The 17,676-nt window shown below is 45.4% G+C and overlaps 1 protein-coding gene and 1 long non-coding RNA gene across 3 annotated transcripts in view; one reads left to right on the top strand and one right to left on the bottom strand.

The window, feature by feature from the left end:
- Nucleotides 1–17,676, bottom strand: part of PPP3CC (protein phosphatase 3 catalytic subunit gamma) — a 103,817-nt gene that overhangs the window by 62,815 nt on the left and 23,326 nt on the right. For both annotated transcript variants that reach the window (XM_031013659.3, XM_031013658.3), the window contains exons 2-3: nt 2,845–3,042; nt 2,372–2,496 (exon numbers count right to left, since the gene is read on the bottom strand). In XM_031013659.3, coding sequence (XP_030869519.1) covers nt 2,372–2,496; nt 2,845–3,042 — 323 coding nt within the window. The remainder of the gene's footprint in view (nt 1–2,371; nt 2,497–2,844; nt 3,043–17,676) is intronic.
- The window catches only part of LOC129524191 (uncharacterized), a 99,009-nt gene that overhangs the window by 67,375 nt on the left and 13,958 nt on the right, over nt 1–17,676 (top strand). The window lies entirely within an intron of this gene.

Genomic DNA, 17,676 nt, shown 5'->3' with positions numbered 1-17,676 from the left:
AGTGAGCCGAGATCGTGCCATTGCACTCTAGCCTGGGCAACAAAAGCGAAACTCTGTCTCAATAAATTAATTAATTAATTAATTAATTAATTAATTAATTAATTAATTAATTAATTAATTTTTAAAAAGTTGTTTTATTAAATACAATGACTAGCCAGGCACAGTGGTGTGCATCTATAGTTCCAGATACTCAGGAAGCTGAGGCAGGAGGATGGCTTGAATCCAGGAGTTGGAGGCTGAGGTACGAAATGATCGCACCTGTGTATAGCCACTGCACTCCAGCCTAGGCAACATGGCAAGACCCCATCTCTAAAAAAATAAAATAAAATAAAATGGCTAATTAAAAATTCACTGAGTTTTGTATTCTTCTAATCTTTACCGTCTGAAACCTTCTCATGCTAGCAAAAACACAAAGAAATAAACTGAACTCAATGTGTCTTTCTAACATCCATACTTTCTTTCTTTCTTTCTTTCTTTCTTTTTTTTTTGAGACAGAGTCTTGCTCTGTCACCCAGGCTGGAGTGCAGCGGCACAATAGCCCACTGCAACCTCTGCCTCCCAGGTTCAAGCAATTATCCTGCCTCAGCCTCCCAGGTTCAAGCAATTATCCTGCCTCAGCCTCCCAAGTAGCTGGGATTACAGGCGCCCACCACCATGCCTGGCAAACTTTCGTATTTTTAGTAGAGATGGGGTTTCACCATGTTGGCCAGGCTGGTCTCGAACTCCTGACCTCAGGTGATCCACCCACCTCAGCCTCCCGAAGTGCTGGGATTACAGGCGTGAGCCATTGCGTGCAGCCCCACATCCATACATTTGACTTACTGTCTACTGAAACATGCATGATACGAGTGGCAACAGGGAAGCTCCTCAATGATACAGTCTGCAAGGATAATCTCCACCTATTCCCAGTACCTATTTAGAGACCTTGGACATTTACTGAGCAGCAGGAAAAATGGGCTTTACTATTTTGTCAGTTTATACCTTTAACTTTTGTCCTCACATTTGACACTAAATGAATTTTGTGCACTGGCAACTAACATTGAACTTTTTTTTTTTTTTTTTTTTGAGACAGAGTCTCGCTCTGTCACCCAGGCTGGAGTACAGAGGCATGATCTCAGCTCACTGCAAGCTCCGTCTCCCAGGTTCATGCCATTCTCCTGTCTCAGCCTCCCAAGTAGCTGGGACTACAGGTGCCTGCCAACACACCCGGCTAATTTTTTGTATTTTTAGTAGAGATGGCGTTTCACCGTGTTACCAAGGATGGTCTTGATCTCCTGACTTCGTAATCTGCCTGCCTCGGCCTCCCAAAGTGCTGGGATTACAGGTGTGAGCCACCGTGCCCGGCCAACATTGAACTTTTCTGATTCATGAATTTAGATTGCCTATCTAACTGAAAACTAAAAATCCATTTTTTTGCTTATTTTTTCTACAGCAATAGAGCAACTGCTGCTCCTTTGCTTGGGCATCAGGTGAGAGAGCTGACTTGCATTTAGGAGTGAGGCTGCAGGACAATAAACCTTTAACCACCAGAAACACACTAGTACAGTGAGATTCTCACACATGAGGGCAGGCAGGACTATAGACAGCAAAGACAGAAAGCAGACTCAATTTCTCAGCTCATGCTTATTCTTGGTCACATTACAAATCCTATTACCCACACTATTTCAAAAGTTTTTTTCTCATTTATTTGCCAGCATGTACAGTTGAATCAATGAACATTAACTATGAATGTGCTGTGGTTCCACTGTACTCAAGTCCTTGCATAAAGTTCTAAAGTAGTTTTATCTTTTACACATTAAAGCTTCTATTTAATTCTAAACATGTTCCTATCTTTCCATTTTCAAAATATATAAAAGGAAAGTATAAGTTTTCATTAACTACAACTCATTTTTCCCCTTCAGTGAACATTTATTAAGTGCTTACTATGTGTACCAGTACCAGACATTATTCCTCCAAAAAGCTTAGTGCTTATTTAGCACTGGCAGTTAATCTAAGTGTTAATTGTAGCTCAGCAGCTTATGGTCTTATAATTAAGGTCAGCTAATCTAAACCCCATTTAGGGTGAACAGCAATTTATGTCATTTTTACACAACCCTGTATACTATCTTCAAGAGGAAAAGTTAGTGAACATTTAACTATTTGTAAAATTGGGTTAATATTAATATATAGCCTATTTGTCAGATTTTCTACTGGTTTTAAAAAAGGAATAACTGTTCTATCAATTAAAACATTTCTACTACTTTAATTTTGAAAGTAACAAAGTCTATAAATTCTACCAGAGTTCTCATTTTAATGTCTTCTACTGAAGAATGGAAATCATCTTTTTTAAAAGACAATATAATCGTCCCAACATATCCAGTTTAATTTTTACCTCTATACTGAAATAGCCTCTGTCCACATAGTCACCCAGAAAGAGGTAGCGTGTGTTACTAGGTGATCCTCCAACTTCAAATAACTTCATTAGGTCAAAGAATTGTCCATGAATATCACCACATACTAGGAAAAAAAGTATAAAGTGAGGTGAGAAATTATCACTTAGAAGACAAAGGGCATTACACCAAAAGGGATCACAGTTTAACTTCTAACTTAAATCACTCCAGCTTTTGACAGGACTGCTGTAAAACTGTAGTCAATCTATTCATACTAAATAGTTCTACTGGAAATATGAGACACTTAAAATTGTATTTCTTCAATTAACAACAAATATCCTAACCAATCCTGACTGTCTCATAATTTCTAGAAAAATTACCACACCAGTTTTTAGCTGGTTATTTGTAATTATTTCTCAAAACTGCTCATGCAAATCTATACTGTAAAAAAGTATCATGCAAAGACTTTTTATACCTGTGATTGGAGCATCTACTTCTATCATAGTCTTCTCTTGCCTCAGGATGGCAGCCCCATCATTGATTATCTTTAAGGCTACTTCCTCTTCCAGTCGTCCTTCCTTTACCAAATGGTTTTTTAAAACATCAACTTTAGGTTTCCCATTCTCAAATACTTCCTTGAAAGTAAGCCGTTGGGTTGGAGGAAAGGGGACAGCTACAAAAAAAAATAATAATAATTTAAAATATTTAAATGTATAGAGAACAAACAGAACACAATTCTTTTACGTGACAAATTAAACCTAATAAATCACCATGATTTCACATCCACAGCACCAGTAGGTGGGAAAAAAATTCTAAGATACTATGTATCATAAATGATCAATTCTAAGTATAAAAAAGTGACAGTCATTTTAAATATTTGTGTGTGCATAAATTATAATGGTTTTTGTTGTTTGTTTTTTTGAGATGGAGGCTTGCTCTGTCAACCCAGGCTGGAATGCAGTGACACGATCTCAGCTCACTGCAACCTCCGCCTCCTGGGTTCAAGCGATTCTTCTGTCTCAGCCTCCTGAGTAGCTGGGACTACAGAAGCATGCCACCACACCTGGCTAATTTTTGCATTTTTAGTAGACACAGGGTTTCACCATGTTGGCCAGGCTGCTCTCGAACTCCTGACCTCAGGTGATCCACCTGCCTGGGCCTCCCAAAGTGCTGGGATTACAGGAGTGAGCCACTGTGCCCAGCCCTATGTTTTACACATAAACATGAAAGACTTGAAGCTGATTCAGGGAACAAGTTATAAATGAGACAAGACACTAGATGACATGAGTATCTTTGTTTTTCTATCTATAGAACAGGTGTTAAAAATGAAACTATGGTTAAAGAAAATGAAAGAAAAGTAGTCACAATACTAAAATGGCATTTATTTCTCCTATAGAACTGTCCTAATGACACCTATGTTTTAGAAGTCTCGGCCGGGCACCATGGCTCACGCCTGTAATCCCAGCACTTTGGGAGGCTGAGGCAGGCAGATCACTTGAGGTCAGGAGTTCAAGACCAGCCTGGGCAACATGGCAAAACTCCACCTCTACTAAAAATACAAAAATTAGCCAGGTGTAGTGACAAGTGCCCATAATCCCAGCTACTAGGGAAGCTGAGGCAGAAGAATCGCTTGAACGTGGGAGGCAGAGGTTGCAGTGAGCTGAGATCACGCCACTGAACTCCAGCCTGGGCAACAGAGCAAGACACCGTCTCAAAATAAAACAAAACAAAACAGAATAAAACAAAAGGCAGTAGCTTAATGTACTTTGTTACTGATAATAACAAGAACACTACTACTAAGACGCAGCTATGTCTGAGAATAATTTGCTGTAGTAACAGAGCATAAAAGAATGGATAAGGGGCCAGGTGCGGTGTGGCTCACGCTTGTAATCCCAGCACCTTGGGAGGCCGAGGCAGGTGGATCACCTGAGGTCAGGAGTTCAAAACCAGCCTGGCCAACATGGTGAAACCCTGTCTTTACTAAAAATACAAAAATTAGCCGGGTGTGATGGCACACACCTGTAATCCCAGCTACTTGGGAGGCTGAGGCAGAAGAATCGCTTGAATCTGGGAGATGGAGGTTGCAGTGAGCCGAGATTGTGACACTGCACTTCAGCCTGGGCGACAGAGCAACACTCCGTTTCAAAAAAAAAAAAAAAAAAAAAAAAAAGCGGATAAGGGAAGTCATGTTTTCTAATCTGGAAATGCTAATAACTACCTTCAGTTTACATTAGGTACAAAGTTTATATATATAATATCATGGAGAATTAGCAAGTTCATTTAATATTTTTAAATTGGCTGTTGTCTTGTTATGTGCCTACTTTATAACACAGTCTACTTTAGATCCCCTGGGATCTAAGAGCCACAAGTCTGTAAACCATAAATTTAAAAGGAGGTGTTCAATTGAATTTCTGATATATGTCCAATGGTTCCACTTCCAGCTTTATGGAACCAAGTTTAAGAACCAAGTTGAAATCTATGGGTATTTTTAAAAGACTTAATCTAGCCATACCATATTGTATCATTTACAAGTAAAGAAAGTCCTATTATAAGTTTCGTCATGCTTTCAGCTACTACTTGACTCATTTTAACTACTCAAATTTCACTGAAAAACGATAGCAGCTACCCAACCACTAAAATAGCTAAATACAGTTGTGTGCCACAAAATGATGTTTTGGTCAACAATGGACTGTAGTTAAATGGAGCTGAAAAACTCCTGTCATCTAGTAATGTTATAGCCACAATAACATCGCAGGAATTGACTAATGAGTTGGAACTGGGATAGGAATGCACAGCTGAAAAAGCAGCAAGAGAGAAGGAAGTTTGCTGGAGAAAGAAAAAGAACCCCCAACAAAATTCACAGTGAAGGGTTTGGTAGAAGCTTTTGCACACCTCAACAAACTCCTTAAGAAGTGTGAAAACATGGACCCCCCAAAACAGAAAGGTTTTCATTAATACACAGGAATGTTCATGCTGCATTAACTGCTTACAAACAAATCTACAATGAAAAATAGAAATAAACCAAGCAAAACACCATGGGCAAATTTCTGAAAAGAGTGACATCTCCTCAAGAAGAGCCTCAGGCAGGTCCTTCAGGAGGACTTCCAGAAGAAGGTATTGTTATCCTAGGAGATAACAGCTCCATGCCTGTTACTGCTCCTGAAGGTGTGCCAGTGGATAAAGATGTAGGGGGGCAAGTGAGGGATATTCATGATCCTGACCCTGTGTAGACCTAGGCTCAGAGTGTGTGTGTGTGTGTGTGTGTGTGTGTGTTCATTTTTACCAAAATATTCTAAAAGTTAAACAAAAATTTAAACTTTTTAAATAGAAAAAGCCTATAAAGATATAAAGAAAAATTATTTTCTATAGCTATACAATGTACTTGTCTTTTAAGCTAGGTGTTATTACAAAAAAGTCCAAAAGTTTTTAAAAATTGAAACATTTATAAAGTAAAAACTTAACAGTAAGCTAAGCTTAATATATTATTAAAGAAAAAAAATTTGTTTGTTTTTGAGATAGGATCTCGCTCTATTGCCCAGATGGGAGTGCAATGGCACTACCATGGCTCACTGCACCTTCAACCTCCTGGCTCAAATGATCCTCTCACCTCAGCCTCCCAGTCCTCAGCTGGGACCACAGGTGTGCGCCACCATGCCTGGCTAATTTTTGTATTTTTTGTAGAGACGGGGTTTTGCCATGCTCCCCAGGCCGGTCTTGAACTCCTGGACTCAAGTGATCTGCCGACCTCAGCCTCCCAAAGTGCTGGGATTACAGGAGTGAGCCACCATGCCCAGCCAAGAAAAATTTGTTTTAAATTTAGTGTAGCCTAAGTGTTCAGTGTTTATAAAGTTTATAAAGTCTCCAGTAGTGTACAATAATGTCCTAGGCCCTCACATTCACTCATCATTCACCTCCGACTCACCCAGAGCAACTTCCAGTCCTGTAAGCCCCATTCATGGTTAAGTGCCCTATACAGGTGTACCAGTTTTTACCTTTTATACTGTGTTTTTATTGTACCTTCTCTATGTTTAGATACTCAAATACTTAGCACTGTGTTATAACTGCCTACAGTATTCAGTACAGTAACCTGCTGTACAGGTTTGTGGCCTAGAAGTAATAGGCTATATCATATAGACTATGCATAGTAGTAGTTATACCATCTAGGTGTATAGCAGTTACACCATCCAGGTTTCTGTAAGTACACTCCATGGTGTTCTCACAATGACAAAGTCATCTCATGACACATTTCTCAGATGCATGACTGTATTACCTCAGAATAGGGGACCATACATACATCTATCACTCCAGCCTAGGCGACACAGACTCAGTCTCAAAAAGAAAAAAAAAAAAGGCTCCCTCTCCCTCCCCCTCCCCCTCTCCCTCTCCCTCTCCCCATGGTCTCCCTCTCCCTCTCTTTCCACGGTCTCCCTCTGATGCCGAGCCGAAGCTGGACTGTACTGCTGCCATCTGGGCTCACTGCAACCTCCCTGCCTGATTCTCCTGCCTCAGCCTGCCGAGTGCCTGGGATTGCAGGCGCGCGCCGCCACGCCTGACTGGTTTTTGTATTTTTTTGGTGGAGACGGGGTTTCGCTGTGTTGGCCAGGCTGGTCTCCAGCTCCTATCCGCGAGTGATCCGCCAGCCTCGGCCTCCCGAGGTGCCGGGATTGCAGACGGAGTCTGGTTCACTCAGTGCTCAATGGTGCCCAGGCTGGAGTGCAGTGGCGTGATCTCGGCTTGCTACAACCTCCACCTCCCAGCCGCCTGCCTTGGCCTCCCAAAGTGCTGAGAGTGCAGCCTCTGCCCGGCCACCACCCCGTCTGGGAAGTGAGGAGCGTCTCTGCCTGGCCGCCCATCGTCTGGGACGTGAGGAGCCCCTCTGCCTGGCTGCCCAGTCTGGAAAGTGAGGAGCGTCTCTCCCCGGCCGCCATCCCATCTAGGAAGTGAGGGGCGTCTCTACCCGGCCGCCCATCGTCTGAGATGTGGGGAGCCCCTCCGCCCGGCAGCCCCCCAGCCTGAGAAGTGAGGAGCCCCTCCGCCCGGCAGCCGCCCCGTCTGAGAAGTGAGGAGCGTCTCTGCCCGGCAGCCACCCCGTCCGGGAGGGAGGTGGGGGGGTCAGCCCCCACCCGGCCAGCCGCCCCGTCCGGGAGGGAGGTGGGGGGGTCAGCCCCCCGGCCCAGCCAGCCGCCCCGTCCGGGAGGTGAGGGGCGCCTCTGCCCAGCTGCCCCTACTGGGAAGTGAGGAGCCCCCCCGCCCGGCCAGCCGCCCCGTCCGGGAGGGAGGTGGGGGGGTCAGCCCCCTGCCCGGCCAGCCGCCCCGTCCGGGAGAGAGGTGGGGGGGTCAGCCCCCCACCCGGCCAGCCGCCCCGTCTGGGAGGTGAGGGGCGCCTCTGCCTGGCCGCCCCTACTGGGAAGTGAGGAGCCCCTCTGCCCGGCCAGCCGCCCCGTCCTGGAGGGAGGTGGGGAGGTCAGCCCCCCGCCCGGCCAGCTGCCCCGTCCGGGAGGTGAGGGGTGCCTCTGCCCGGCCGCCCCTACTGGGAAGTGAGGAGCCCCTCTGCCTGGCCAGCCGCCCCGTCCGGGAGGGAGGTGGGGGGGTCAGCCCCCCGCCCGACCAGCCGCCTCGTCCGGGAGGTGAGGGGCGCCTCTGCCCGGCCGCCCCTACTGGGAAGTGAGGAGCCCCTCTGCCCAGCCACCACCCCGTCTGGGAGGTGTACCCAACAGCTCATTGAGAACGGGCCATGATGACAATGATGGTTTTGTGGAATAGAAAGGGGGGAAAGGTGGGGAAAAGATTGAGAAATCGGATGGTTGCCGTGTCTGTGTAGAAAGAAGTAGACATGGGAAACTTTTCATTTTGTTCTGTACTAAGAAAAATTCTTTGGCCTTGGGATCCTGTTGATCTGTGACCTTACCCCTAACCCTGTGTTCTCTGAAACATGTGCTGTGTCCACTCAGGGTTAAATGGATTAAGGGTGGTGCAAGATGTGCTTTGTTAAACAGATGCTTGAAGGCAGCATGCTCGTTAAGAGTCATCACCACTCCCTAATCTCATGTACCCAGGGACACAAACACTGCGGAAGGCCGCAGGGTCCTCTGCCTAGGAAAACCAGAGACCCTTGTTCACATGTTTATCTGCTGACCTTCCCTCCACTATTGTCCTATGACCCTGCCAAATCCCCCTCTGTGAGAAACACCCAAGAATGATCAATAAAAAAAAAAAAAAAAAAAAAAAGAATGATCAAGGAGTAAGGGAATATTTGGAGCTGGATGTAGATAAAAGTTAGCATTTTAATAATTTGTGCTTTGGGCCATCTGTGCAACAAGCTCTTTCTTTTAGTCTTCCAAAACCAAACTGATGTAAAGAGAAAGGTTTTAAGAAATTTGAAACCATAAAGTTAAAAAATTGGGGGGTGAAATCCCCTAAATAAATTTTCATTAATAACACATATTAAACTAAACACAGGTAGCTACATGCTAAGCACTACTGCGTTAATAAAGGTAAGGGCAGACAATGTATGACTAGAGCAGCTTTCCAATTTGAGCCATTATGAATACAGTTGCTATGAATATAATTCTATGTGTGCTTTGGTGGACATAAGCACTCTTTTCTCTTAGGTATATACCCAAGAATGGGACTGAAAGTTTATGGGGTCAACATTGGTTTTACCCAACAGCTCACAAAGTGATACCATTTACCCTCACACCATCAAGGTGTAAGGGTTCCAGTTACTTCATATCCTTGTCAACACTTGATATTGCTCATCTGCTAAATTTTATTCCATTACAGTGAACGTCTACTGGCATCTCTTTGTTTTCTACTTTGCATTTCCCTGATGAGTAGTGATGTTGAGGACCTTTCTACTTGCTTAAGGGCCATTTGAATATCTTCTTTGGGGACATGCTTGTTCAATTCTTTTGTCCATTTAAAACATTTAGTATCTTTTCTTATTGACTGACGAAAGTTCTTGTATGTTCTGGGTACATGTCCTTTATCAGATGTAAAGCCTTTTTTGTTCTTAATCATCTTTATTTATGTAAATATATAATTCAATTAGGTTTATCATTATAACGTAATTGACTATATACCAATTCTTTAAACTTTGTTTTTGAATATAGAAAATGTAGAAATTTTACTTAGGAAAATAGTGTGCTTATGATAATTTATTTAAACATTTTCTTATTGTTGGATAGCTACACTATTTCAAAAAACTGTAAATTATACTGCAGGGCCAGGCATCGTGGCTCACACCTATAATCCCAGTGCTTTGGGAGGCTATGGCAGGAGGAACGCTTGAGCCCAGGAGTTCAAGGCTGCAGTGACCTATGACTGAGCCACTGTACTCCAGCCTGGGTGACAGAGTGAGACTCTGCCTCTAAAAAAAAGAAAACATAAATAAATGATACAGCAGAGAACATCTATATATATATGTGTGTGTGTGTATGTGTGTATATATATATATCACCCATATTTATTTTACATATATCACCCATATCATATATATATATATACATGGATCATTTATATATCATTTATATATATATATATATGTATGTCTTTGAGCAAATCTTTATTTCCCTATAAGTTTCTAGAAATTATATGAATTATCTACTGCCATGTAACAAATTACCCCAAAACTTAGTGGCTTAAGGCAATAATCATTTATTATCTATCACAGGTTCTGTGGACCATAAATTCAGACAGGGCACAGTGGGGCTGGCTTGTCTCTGCTCCGCAACTTCTGGGGCCTCAGCAGGACACTCAACAGCCTGGGGCTGGAATTACCTGAAAGCTTTCTCACTCATACTGTGGTTAATACTGGCTGTTGGCTGCAGCTTAGCTCAGGTTTTTGAAGAGAATACCCACATGTGGCCTCTTCGTATGACTTAGTTCCAACGACAAGCATCCCAAGACAAAGAGAGAGCCAGGAAGAAGCTGTATCTTTTTTTTTTCCTCTTTTTATTTGTGCAAATTTACAGATTACATGAGGAATTATGTTACATGTATATTATGCATAGTATTAAGCCAGGGTCTTCAGGATGTTCATCACCGGGTACAATACATTTTTGTTAGGTATAGTCATCCTGCTCTGCTATCAAACATTGAATCTACTCCTATCTTAATGTATGTTTGTACCCTTTAACTCACTTCTCTTCATCCTTCCCCTTTCCCCCACTCACCCTTCCCAGTCTCTCTTATCTATTTTCCATTCTCTACCTCCATGTGTTCAAATTTTTAGCTCCCACATATAAGTGAGAATATATGATATTTGTCTTTTTGTGCCTAGCTTATTTAACTTAAGATAATGACCTCCAGTTCCATCCATGTTGCTGTAAGTGACATTATTTTGTTTTGTTTTTTTATGGTTGAACAATATTCCATTGTGTATATATACCATATTTTCTTTATCCATTCATCCACTAATAGATACTCAACGCTGATTCTGTATCTTTGCTGTTGTGAATAGTACTGCAATAAACATGTTGATTTATTTTCCTTTGGGTAGATACTCAGTAGTGCGATTGCTGGATCAGTTGTATCCTATTTATATCATGGCCTCAGAAATCACATCACATTATTTCCACCCCATTCAATTGGTTGAACAGTCACAAGCCTGCCCAGGTTCAAGAAGAGTGGAAATAGATTCCACCTACTGGTGGGGAGTGACAAAATTCTGTGCGAGCATATGAGACTAAAAATATTGCTATGGCTGTTTCTTGAAAATAGATTGTCATACTTTCTCTATTTAAAAGGAAAAATGGCCGGTCACCAATGCCTCCAACAGTACCTTTAAATCAGAGCCCATTTTAAATGGGCCACTTTGTATTTTCCAAGTTATTACCAAATGAGAATATCTATTCAATTATTACAAGCAAAACATTACAAAAGATATATTCCCAAATGTTTCAAAATAATTTGAGATGCCTATTAGAAGCTGTATAAATATTTTCTCTAATTTGCCAGCTGTTTAAAAAAAAAAACTCATGAATCTTCCTTCCTAAATGAAAGGGATAAATATGTAAAAATAAACTATTTATGAAAAGCAGACATCTTTTAAATGCTTGATTCAAAATATTATGTCAAGCTTCCAGTTTAGAATGACTAGCAACTTCTGGCCAGGTGCAGTGGCTCACGCCTGTAATCACAGCACTTCGGGAGGCCAAGGTAGGCAGATCACCTGAGGTCAGGAGTTTGAGACCAGCCTGGCCAACATGGTGACACTCTTGTCTCTACCAAAAATACAAAAGTTAGCTGGGTGTGGTAGCGGGCGCCTGTAATCCCAGCTACTCGGGAGGCTGAGACAGGGGAGTCACTTGAACCCGGGAGGCAGAGGTTGCAGTGAGCCGAGATCGCGCCACTGCACTCCAGCCTGGGCAACAGAGCAAGACTCTGCCTCAAAAAAACAAAAAAAAGAATGACTAGAAACTTCTGATTCAACGTTTCTTAACAGCTGCTATGATTTGAATGTTCCAAAAATTCATAGGTAAAACCTAATCCCCAACATGGTGGTATTAAGTGGAGTATCTGGGAAATTATTAGGTCGTAAGGACTCTGCCCTCATGAATGGGATTTGTGCCATTACAAAAGAGGTCCAAAGGAGCTTATTTGTCCCTTCTGCCACGTGAGGACACACAGAAGGTGCCACTTATAAGGAAGAGGCCCTCACCAGACACACATCTGCTGGCAACCTGACTCTTGGACTTCCCAGCCTCTAGGACTGTAAGAAATAAATTTCTGTTGTTCACAAATTACCCAGTCTAAGGCATTTTGTTATAACATCTTGAACAGGCCAGGGTCGGTGGCTCACACCTGTAATCCCAGAACATTGGGAGGCGGAGGCAGGTGGATCATAAGGTCGAGTTCAAAACCAGCCTGACCAACATGGTGAAACACTATCTCTACTAAAAATACAAAAATTAGCCGGGTGTGGTGGCGCGTGCTTGCCTCAGGAGGCTGAGGCAGGAGAATCACTTGAACCCAGGAAGTGGAGGTTGCAGTGAGCTGAGATCGCACCACTGAAACTCCAACCTGGGCGACAGAGCAATGCTCTGTCTCAAAACAAACAAACAAACAAAAAACACATCTTGAATAGACTAAGCGAACATCTAACTAAAATACACATAAAAATAAGACAGAACAAAATGAAAACTCTCACCATAAAAACTATGAATGGCTCTCCCTCTCCCTCTCCCTCTCCACGGTCTCCCTCTCATGCCGAGCCAAAGCTGGACTGTGTTGCTGCCATCTCGGCTCACTGCAACCTCCCTGCCTGATTCTCCTGCCTCAGCCTGCCGAGTGCCTGCAATTGCAGGTGCGTGCCACCACACCTGACTGGTTTTCGAATTTTTTTGGTGGAGAAGGGGTTTCGCTGTGTTGGCAGGGCTGGTCTCCAGCTCCTAACCGCAAGTGATCCGCCAGCCTCGGCCTCCCGAGGTGCCGGGATTGCAGACGGAGTCTCGTTAACTCAGTGCTCAATGGCGCCCAGGCTGGAGTGCAGTGGCGTGATCTCGGCTCACTACAACCTCCACCTCCCAGCCGCCTGCCTTGGCCCCCCAAAGTGCGGAGATTGCAGCCTCTGCCCGGCCGCCACCCCGTCTGGGAAGTGAGGAGCGTCTCTGCCTGGCCGCCCATCGTCTGGGATGTGAGGAGCCCCTCTGCCTGGCTGCCCAGTCTGGAAAGTGAGGAGCATCTCTGCCCGGCCGCCATCCCACCTGGGAAGTGAGGAGCGCCTCTTCCCGGCCGCCATCCCATCTAGGAAGTGAGCAGCGTCTCTGCCCGGCCGCCCATCGTCTGAGATGTGGGGGGCGCCTCTGCCCCGCCGCCCCGTCTGGGATGTTAGGAGCGCCTCGGCCCGGCCGTGACCGCGTCTGGGAGGTGAGGAGCATCTCTGCCCGGCCGCCCCGTCTGAGAAGTGAGGAGACCCTCCGCCTGGCAACCGCCCCGTCTGAGAAGTGAGGAGCCCCTCCGCCCGGCTGCCACCCCGTCTGGGAAGTGAGGAGCATCTCTGCCCAGCAGCCACCCAGTCCAGGAGGGAGGTGGGGGTCAGCCCCCGCCAGGCCAGCCGCCCCGTCCGGGAGGGAGGTGGAGGGGTCAGCCCCCGCCCGGCCAGCCGCCCCATCCGGGAGGGAGGTGGGGGGATCAGCCCCCCACCCGGCCAGCTGCCCCGTCTGGGAGGTGAGGGGCGCCTCTGCCCGGCCGCCCCTACTGGGAAGTGAGGAGCCCCTCTGCCCGGCCGGCCGCCCTGTCCTGGAGGGAGGTGGGGGGGGTCAGCCCCCCGCCCGGCCAGCCGCCCCATCCGGGAGGTGAGGGGCGCCTCTGCCCGGCCGCCCCTACTGGGAAGTGAGGAGCCCCTCTGCCCGGCCAGCCGCCCCATCCGGGAGGGAGGTGGGGGGGTCAGCCCCCCGCCCAGCCAGCCGCCCAGTCCGGGAGGGAGGTGTGGGGGTCAGCCCCCCGCCCGGCCAGCCACCCCGTCCGGGAGGGAGTTGGGGGGGTCAGCCCCCCGCCCAGCCAGCCACCCCGTCCGGGAGGGAGGTGGGGGGGTCAGCCCCCCGCCCAGCCAGCCGCCCCGTCCGGGAGGGAGTTGGGGGGGTCAGCCCCCTGCCCGGCCAGCCGCCCCGTCCGGGAGGGAGGTGGGGGGGGTCAGCCCCCCGCCCAGCCAGCCGCCCCGTCTGGGAGGGAGGTGGGGGGGTCAGCCCCCCGCCCGGCCAGCCGCCACGTCCGGGAGGGAGGTGGGGGGGTCAGACCCCCGCCCGGCCAGCCGCCCGGTCCGGGAGGTGAGGGGCGCCTCTGCCCGGCCGCCCCTACTGGGAAGTGAGGAGCCCCTCTGCCCGGCCACCACCCCGTCTGGGAGGTGTACCCAACAGCTCATTGAGAACGGGCCATGATGACAATGGCGGTTTTGTGGAATAGAAAAGGGGGCAAGGTGGGGAAAAGACTGAGAAATCGGAAGGTTGCTGTGTCTGTGTAGAAAGAAGTAGACATGGGAAACTTTTCATTTTGTTCTGTACTAAGAAAAATTCTTCTGCCTTGGGATCCTGTTGATCTATGACCTTACCCCCAACCCTGTGCTCTCTGACATGTGCTGTGTCCACTCAGGGTTAAATGGATTAAGGGCGGTGCAAGATGTGCTTTGTTAAACAGATGCTTGAAGGCAGCATGCTCGTTAAGAGTCATCACCACTCCCTAATCTCATGTACCCAGGGACACAAACACTCTGCCTAGGAAAACCAGAGACCTTTGTTCACTTGTTTGTCTGCTGACCTTCCCTCCACTACTGTCCTATGACCCTGCCAAATCCCCCTCTGCGAGAAACACCCAAGAATGATCAATAAAAAAATAAAATAATAAAATTAAATTAAATTAAAAAAACTATGAATGATCGAAAAGTATCCTCAATTAATTCATTCAAATAATTTTATTGAATTGCTACTATGTGTTAGGTACTTATACACACTAGTAAAAAATTTTGATGACAAATATCTCAATGCATAAGTACATAAATAAATACCTTAAAATACCATAAAATTTTTTTTATTTTCTCCTAGGTAGATATAATTTACTTACATCATAATTTATTAATATTTAGCCAATCTGCAATTTTTAGAAATCTCAGTTATTGTTAAATATTTTGCCCTTACAATGTCTGTAGCACATTTTATTTTCCAAAAATGGCTGCAACCAGCCAGGCATGCTGACTCACTCCTGTAATCCCAGCACTTTGGGAATCCAAGCTGGGGAGACTGCTTGAAGCCAAGAGTTTGAAACCAGCCTGGGCAGCATGGTGAGACCCCATGTCTACAAAAATTTTTTTTAAAATTAGCCAGGTGTGGTGGCATCTGCCTGTACTCCCAGCTACTCAGGAGGCTGACACAGAAGGATCTCTGGAACCCAATAGGTTGAGGCTGCAGTCAGCTACAGTCGTCAGCTTGGACAATAGAGTGAGACTCCATCTCAAAAAGCAAAAACAGAGAAAATTTTTGCAATCTACCCATCTGACAAGGGCTAATATCCAGAATCTACAAAGAACTTAAACAAATTTACAAGAAAAAACCAACCCCATCAAAAAGTGGGCAAAGGATATGAACAGACACTTCTCAAAAGAAGACATTTATGCAGCCAACAGACATGCAAAAATGCTCATCATCACTGGTCATCAGAGAAATGCAAATCAAAACCACAATGAGATACCATCTCACACCAGTTAGAATGGTGATCATTAAAAAGTCAGGAAACAACAGATGCTGGAGAGGATGCGGAGAAATACACCGTTGGTGGGTGTGTAAATTAGTTCAACCATTGTGGAAGACAGTGTGGTGATTCCTCAAGGATCTAGAACTAGAAATACCATTTGACCCAGCAATCCCATTACTAGGCATATACTCAAAGGATTATAAATCATTCTACTATAAAGACACATGTGCACGTATGTTTACTGCAGCACTGTTCACAACAGCAAAGACTTGGAACCAACCCAAATGTCCATCAATGATAGACTGGATAAAGAAAATGTGGCACATATACACCATGGAATACTATACAGCCATAAAAAAGGATGAGTTCATGTCCTTTGCAGGGACATGGATGAAGCTGGAAACCATCATTCTCAGGAAACTATCACAAGGACAGAAAACCAAACACCACATGTTCTCACTCTTAGGTGGGAAATGAACAATGAGATCACATGGACACAGGGTGGGGAACATCACACACTGGGGCTGGTCGGAGGACAGGGGACTGGGGGAGGGAGAGCATTAGGAGAAATACCTAATGTAAATAATGAGTTGGTGGGTGCAGCAAACCAACATGGCACATGTATACCTATGTAGCAAACCTGCATGTTGTGCACATGTACCCTAGAACTTAAAGAATAATTTTTTTAAAAAAGCAAAAACTAAAAAAAAAGGCTACAATAATATTTCTCACTCTATATACTCTTCTGTAATCTCACTGTCTTGGTCTGTTTTGTGTTGCTATGACAAAATATTATAGACTGGATAATTTATAATGAATAGAAATTTACTCATTCATAGTTCTGGAGGCTAAGAAGTTCAAGATTGAGGGGCCAGGCATCTGGCATGGGTCTTCTTGCTGCATCATCCCATAGTGGAAGGGCAAAGACGGATAAGAGAGAGCAAGAGATAGAACTTGCAGCCTTAAGCCCTTTTATAATCAACATTAACGCATTCATTAGAGGTGGCTTCATGACCTAAACACCTCTCATTAGGCCCCACCTCCCAACACTACTGCATTTGGGATAAATTTTCTAACACATACTTATTTTTAAATTTCAGATTCAAGGGGTATATGTGTACCTTTTTTACATGGATATACTGCATAATGGTAAAGTTTGGGCTTCTAGTATACCCATCACCCAGGCAGCCAACATATGCTTTCTGGGGATCATATTTAAAGCACAGCAGTGACCTGACCCTATCCTATCAAGAAGCAGAGTCTAAGGCCAGGCCCAGTGGCTCATGCCTGTAATCCTAGCACTTTGGCAGGCTGAGGTGGGCAGAATGCTTGAGCTCAGGAGTTTGAGTCCAGCCTGGGCAACATGGTGAAACCCCGTCTCTACTAAAAACACAACAAAAATTAGCCAAATGTGGTGTCACATGCCTGCAGTCCCAGCTACTTGGGCGGCTGAGGTGGGAGGATCACTTGAGCCCAGGAAGTCGAGGCTGCAGTGAGCCAAGATAGCACCACTGCATTCCAGCCTAGGTGACAAAGTGAGACCTTATCTCAAAAAAAAAAAAAGGGAGAGTCTAATGTCTCTCCCGTAGAATCTGAACTGGCCTTAGTGACCTGCTTTAACAAATACATTGCAGCAGAAGTGATTTTGCAGATTCTGCCTCGGTCTCTTGGCATACTCATTCTCCAGTAAAGTGGGTATATGGACAATAATCCCAGCTGAGGCAAGCTTTGAGTGAACTCAGCCCACGCATAACTCACTTCATTCAAACTTAAGTAAAGACTACAACTATCTACGTCTATGTGCTAAACACTGAAAAGGCTCTTGGAATCATCAGTCAAAAAGCAAAAAGTAGGCCAGGTATGATGACTCACACCTATAAAAAGAATCTCATCACTCTGGGAGGCTGAGGTGGGTGGATTGCTTGAGCTCAGGAGTTCGAGACCAGCCTGCGCAACATGGCGAAACTCTGTCTCTACCAAAAAAACACAAAAATTAGTTGAGTGTGGTGGCGCACACCTATAGTCCCAGCTGCTCAGGAGGCTGAGGCAGGAAAATCACTTGAGCCCAGGAGATTGAGGCTGCAGTGAGCTATGATCCAGCCACTGCACTCCAGCCTAGACA

This window comes from Gorilla gorilla, chromosome 7, assembly GCF_029281585.2.
Source record: "Gorilla gorilla gorilla isolate KB3781 chromosome 7, NHGRI_mGorGor1-v2.1_pri, whole genome shotgun sequence".
NCBI lineage: Eukaryota > Metazoa > Chordata > Mammalia > Primates > Hominidae > Gorilla > Gorilla gorilla.
Note: the sequence above shows the minus strand (reverse complement) of the source record. Positions and strands in the feature narration are given on the sequence as shown.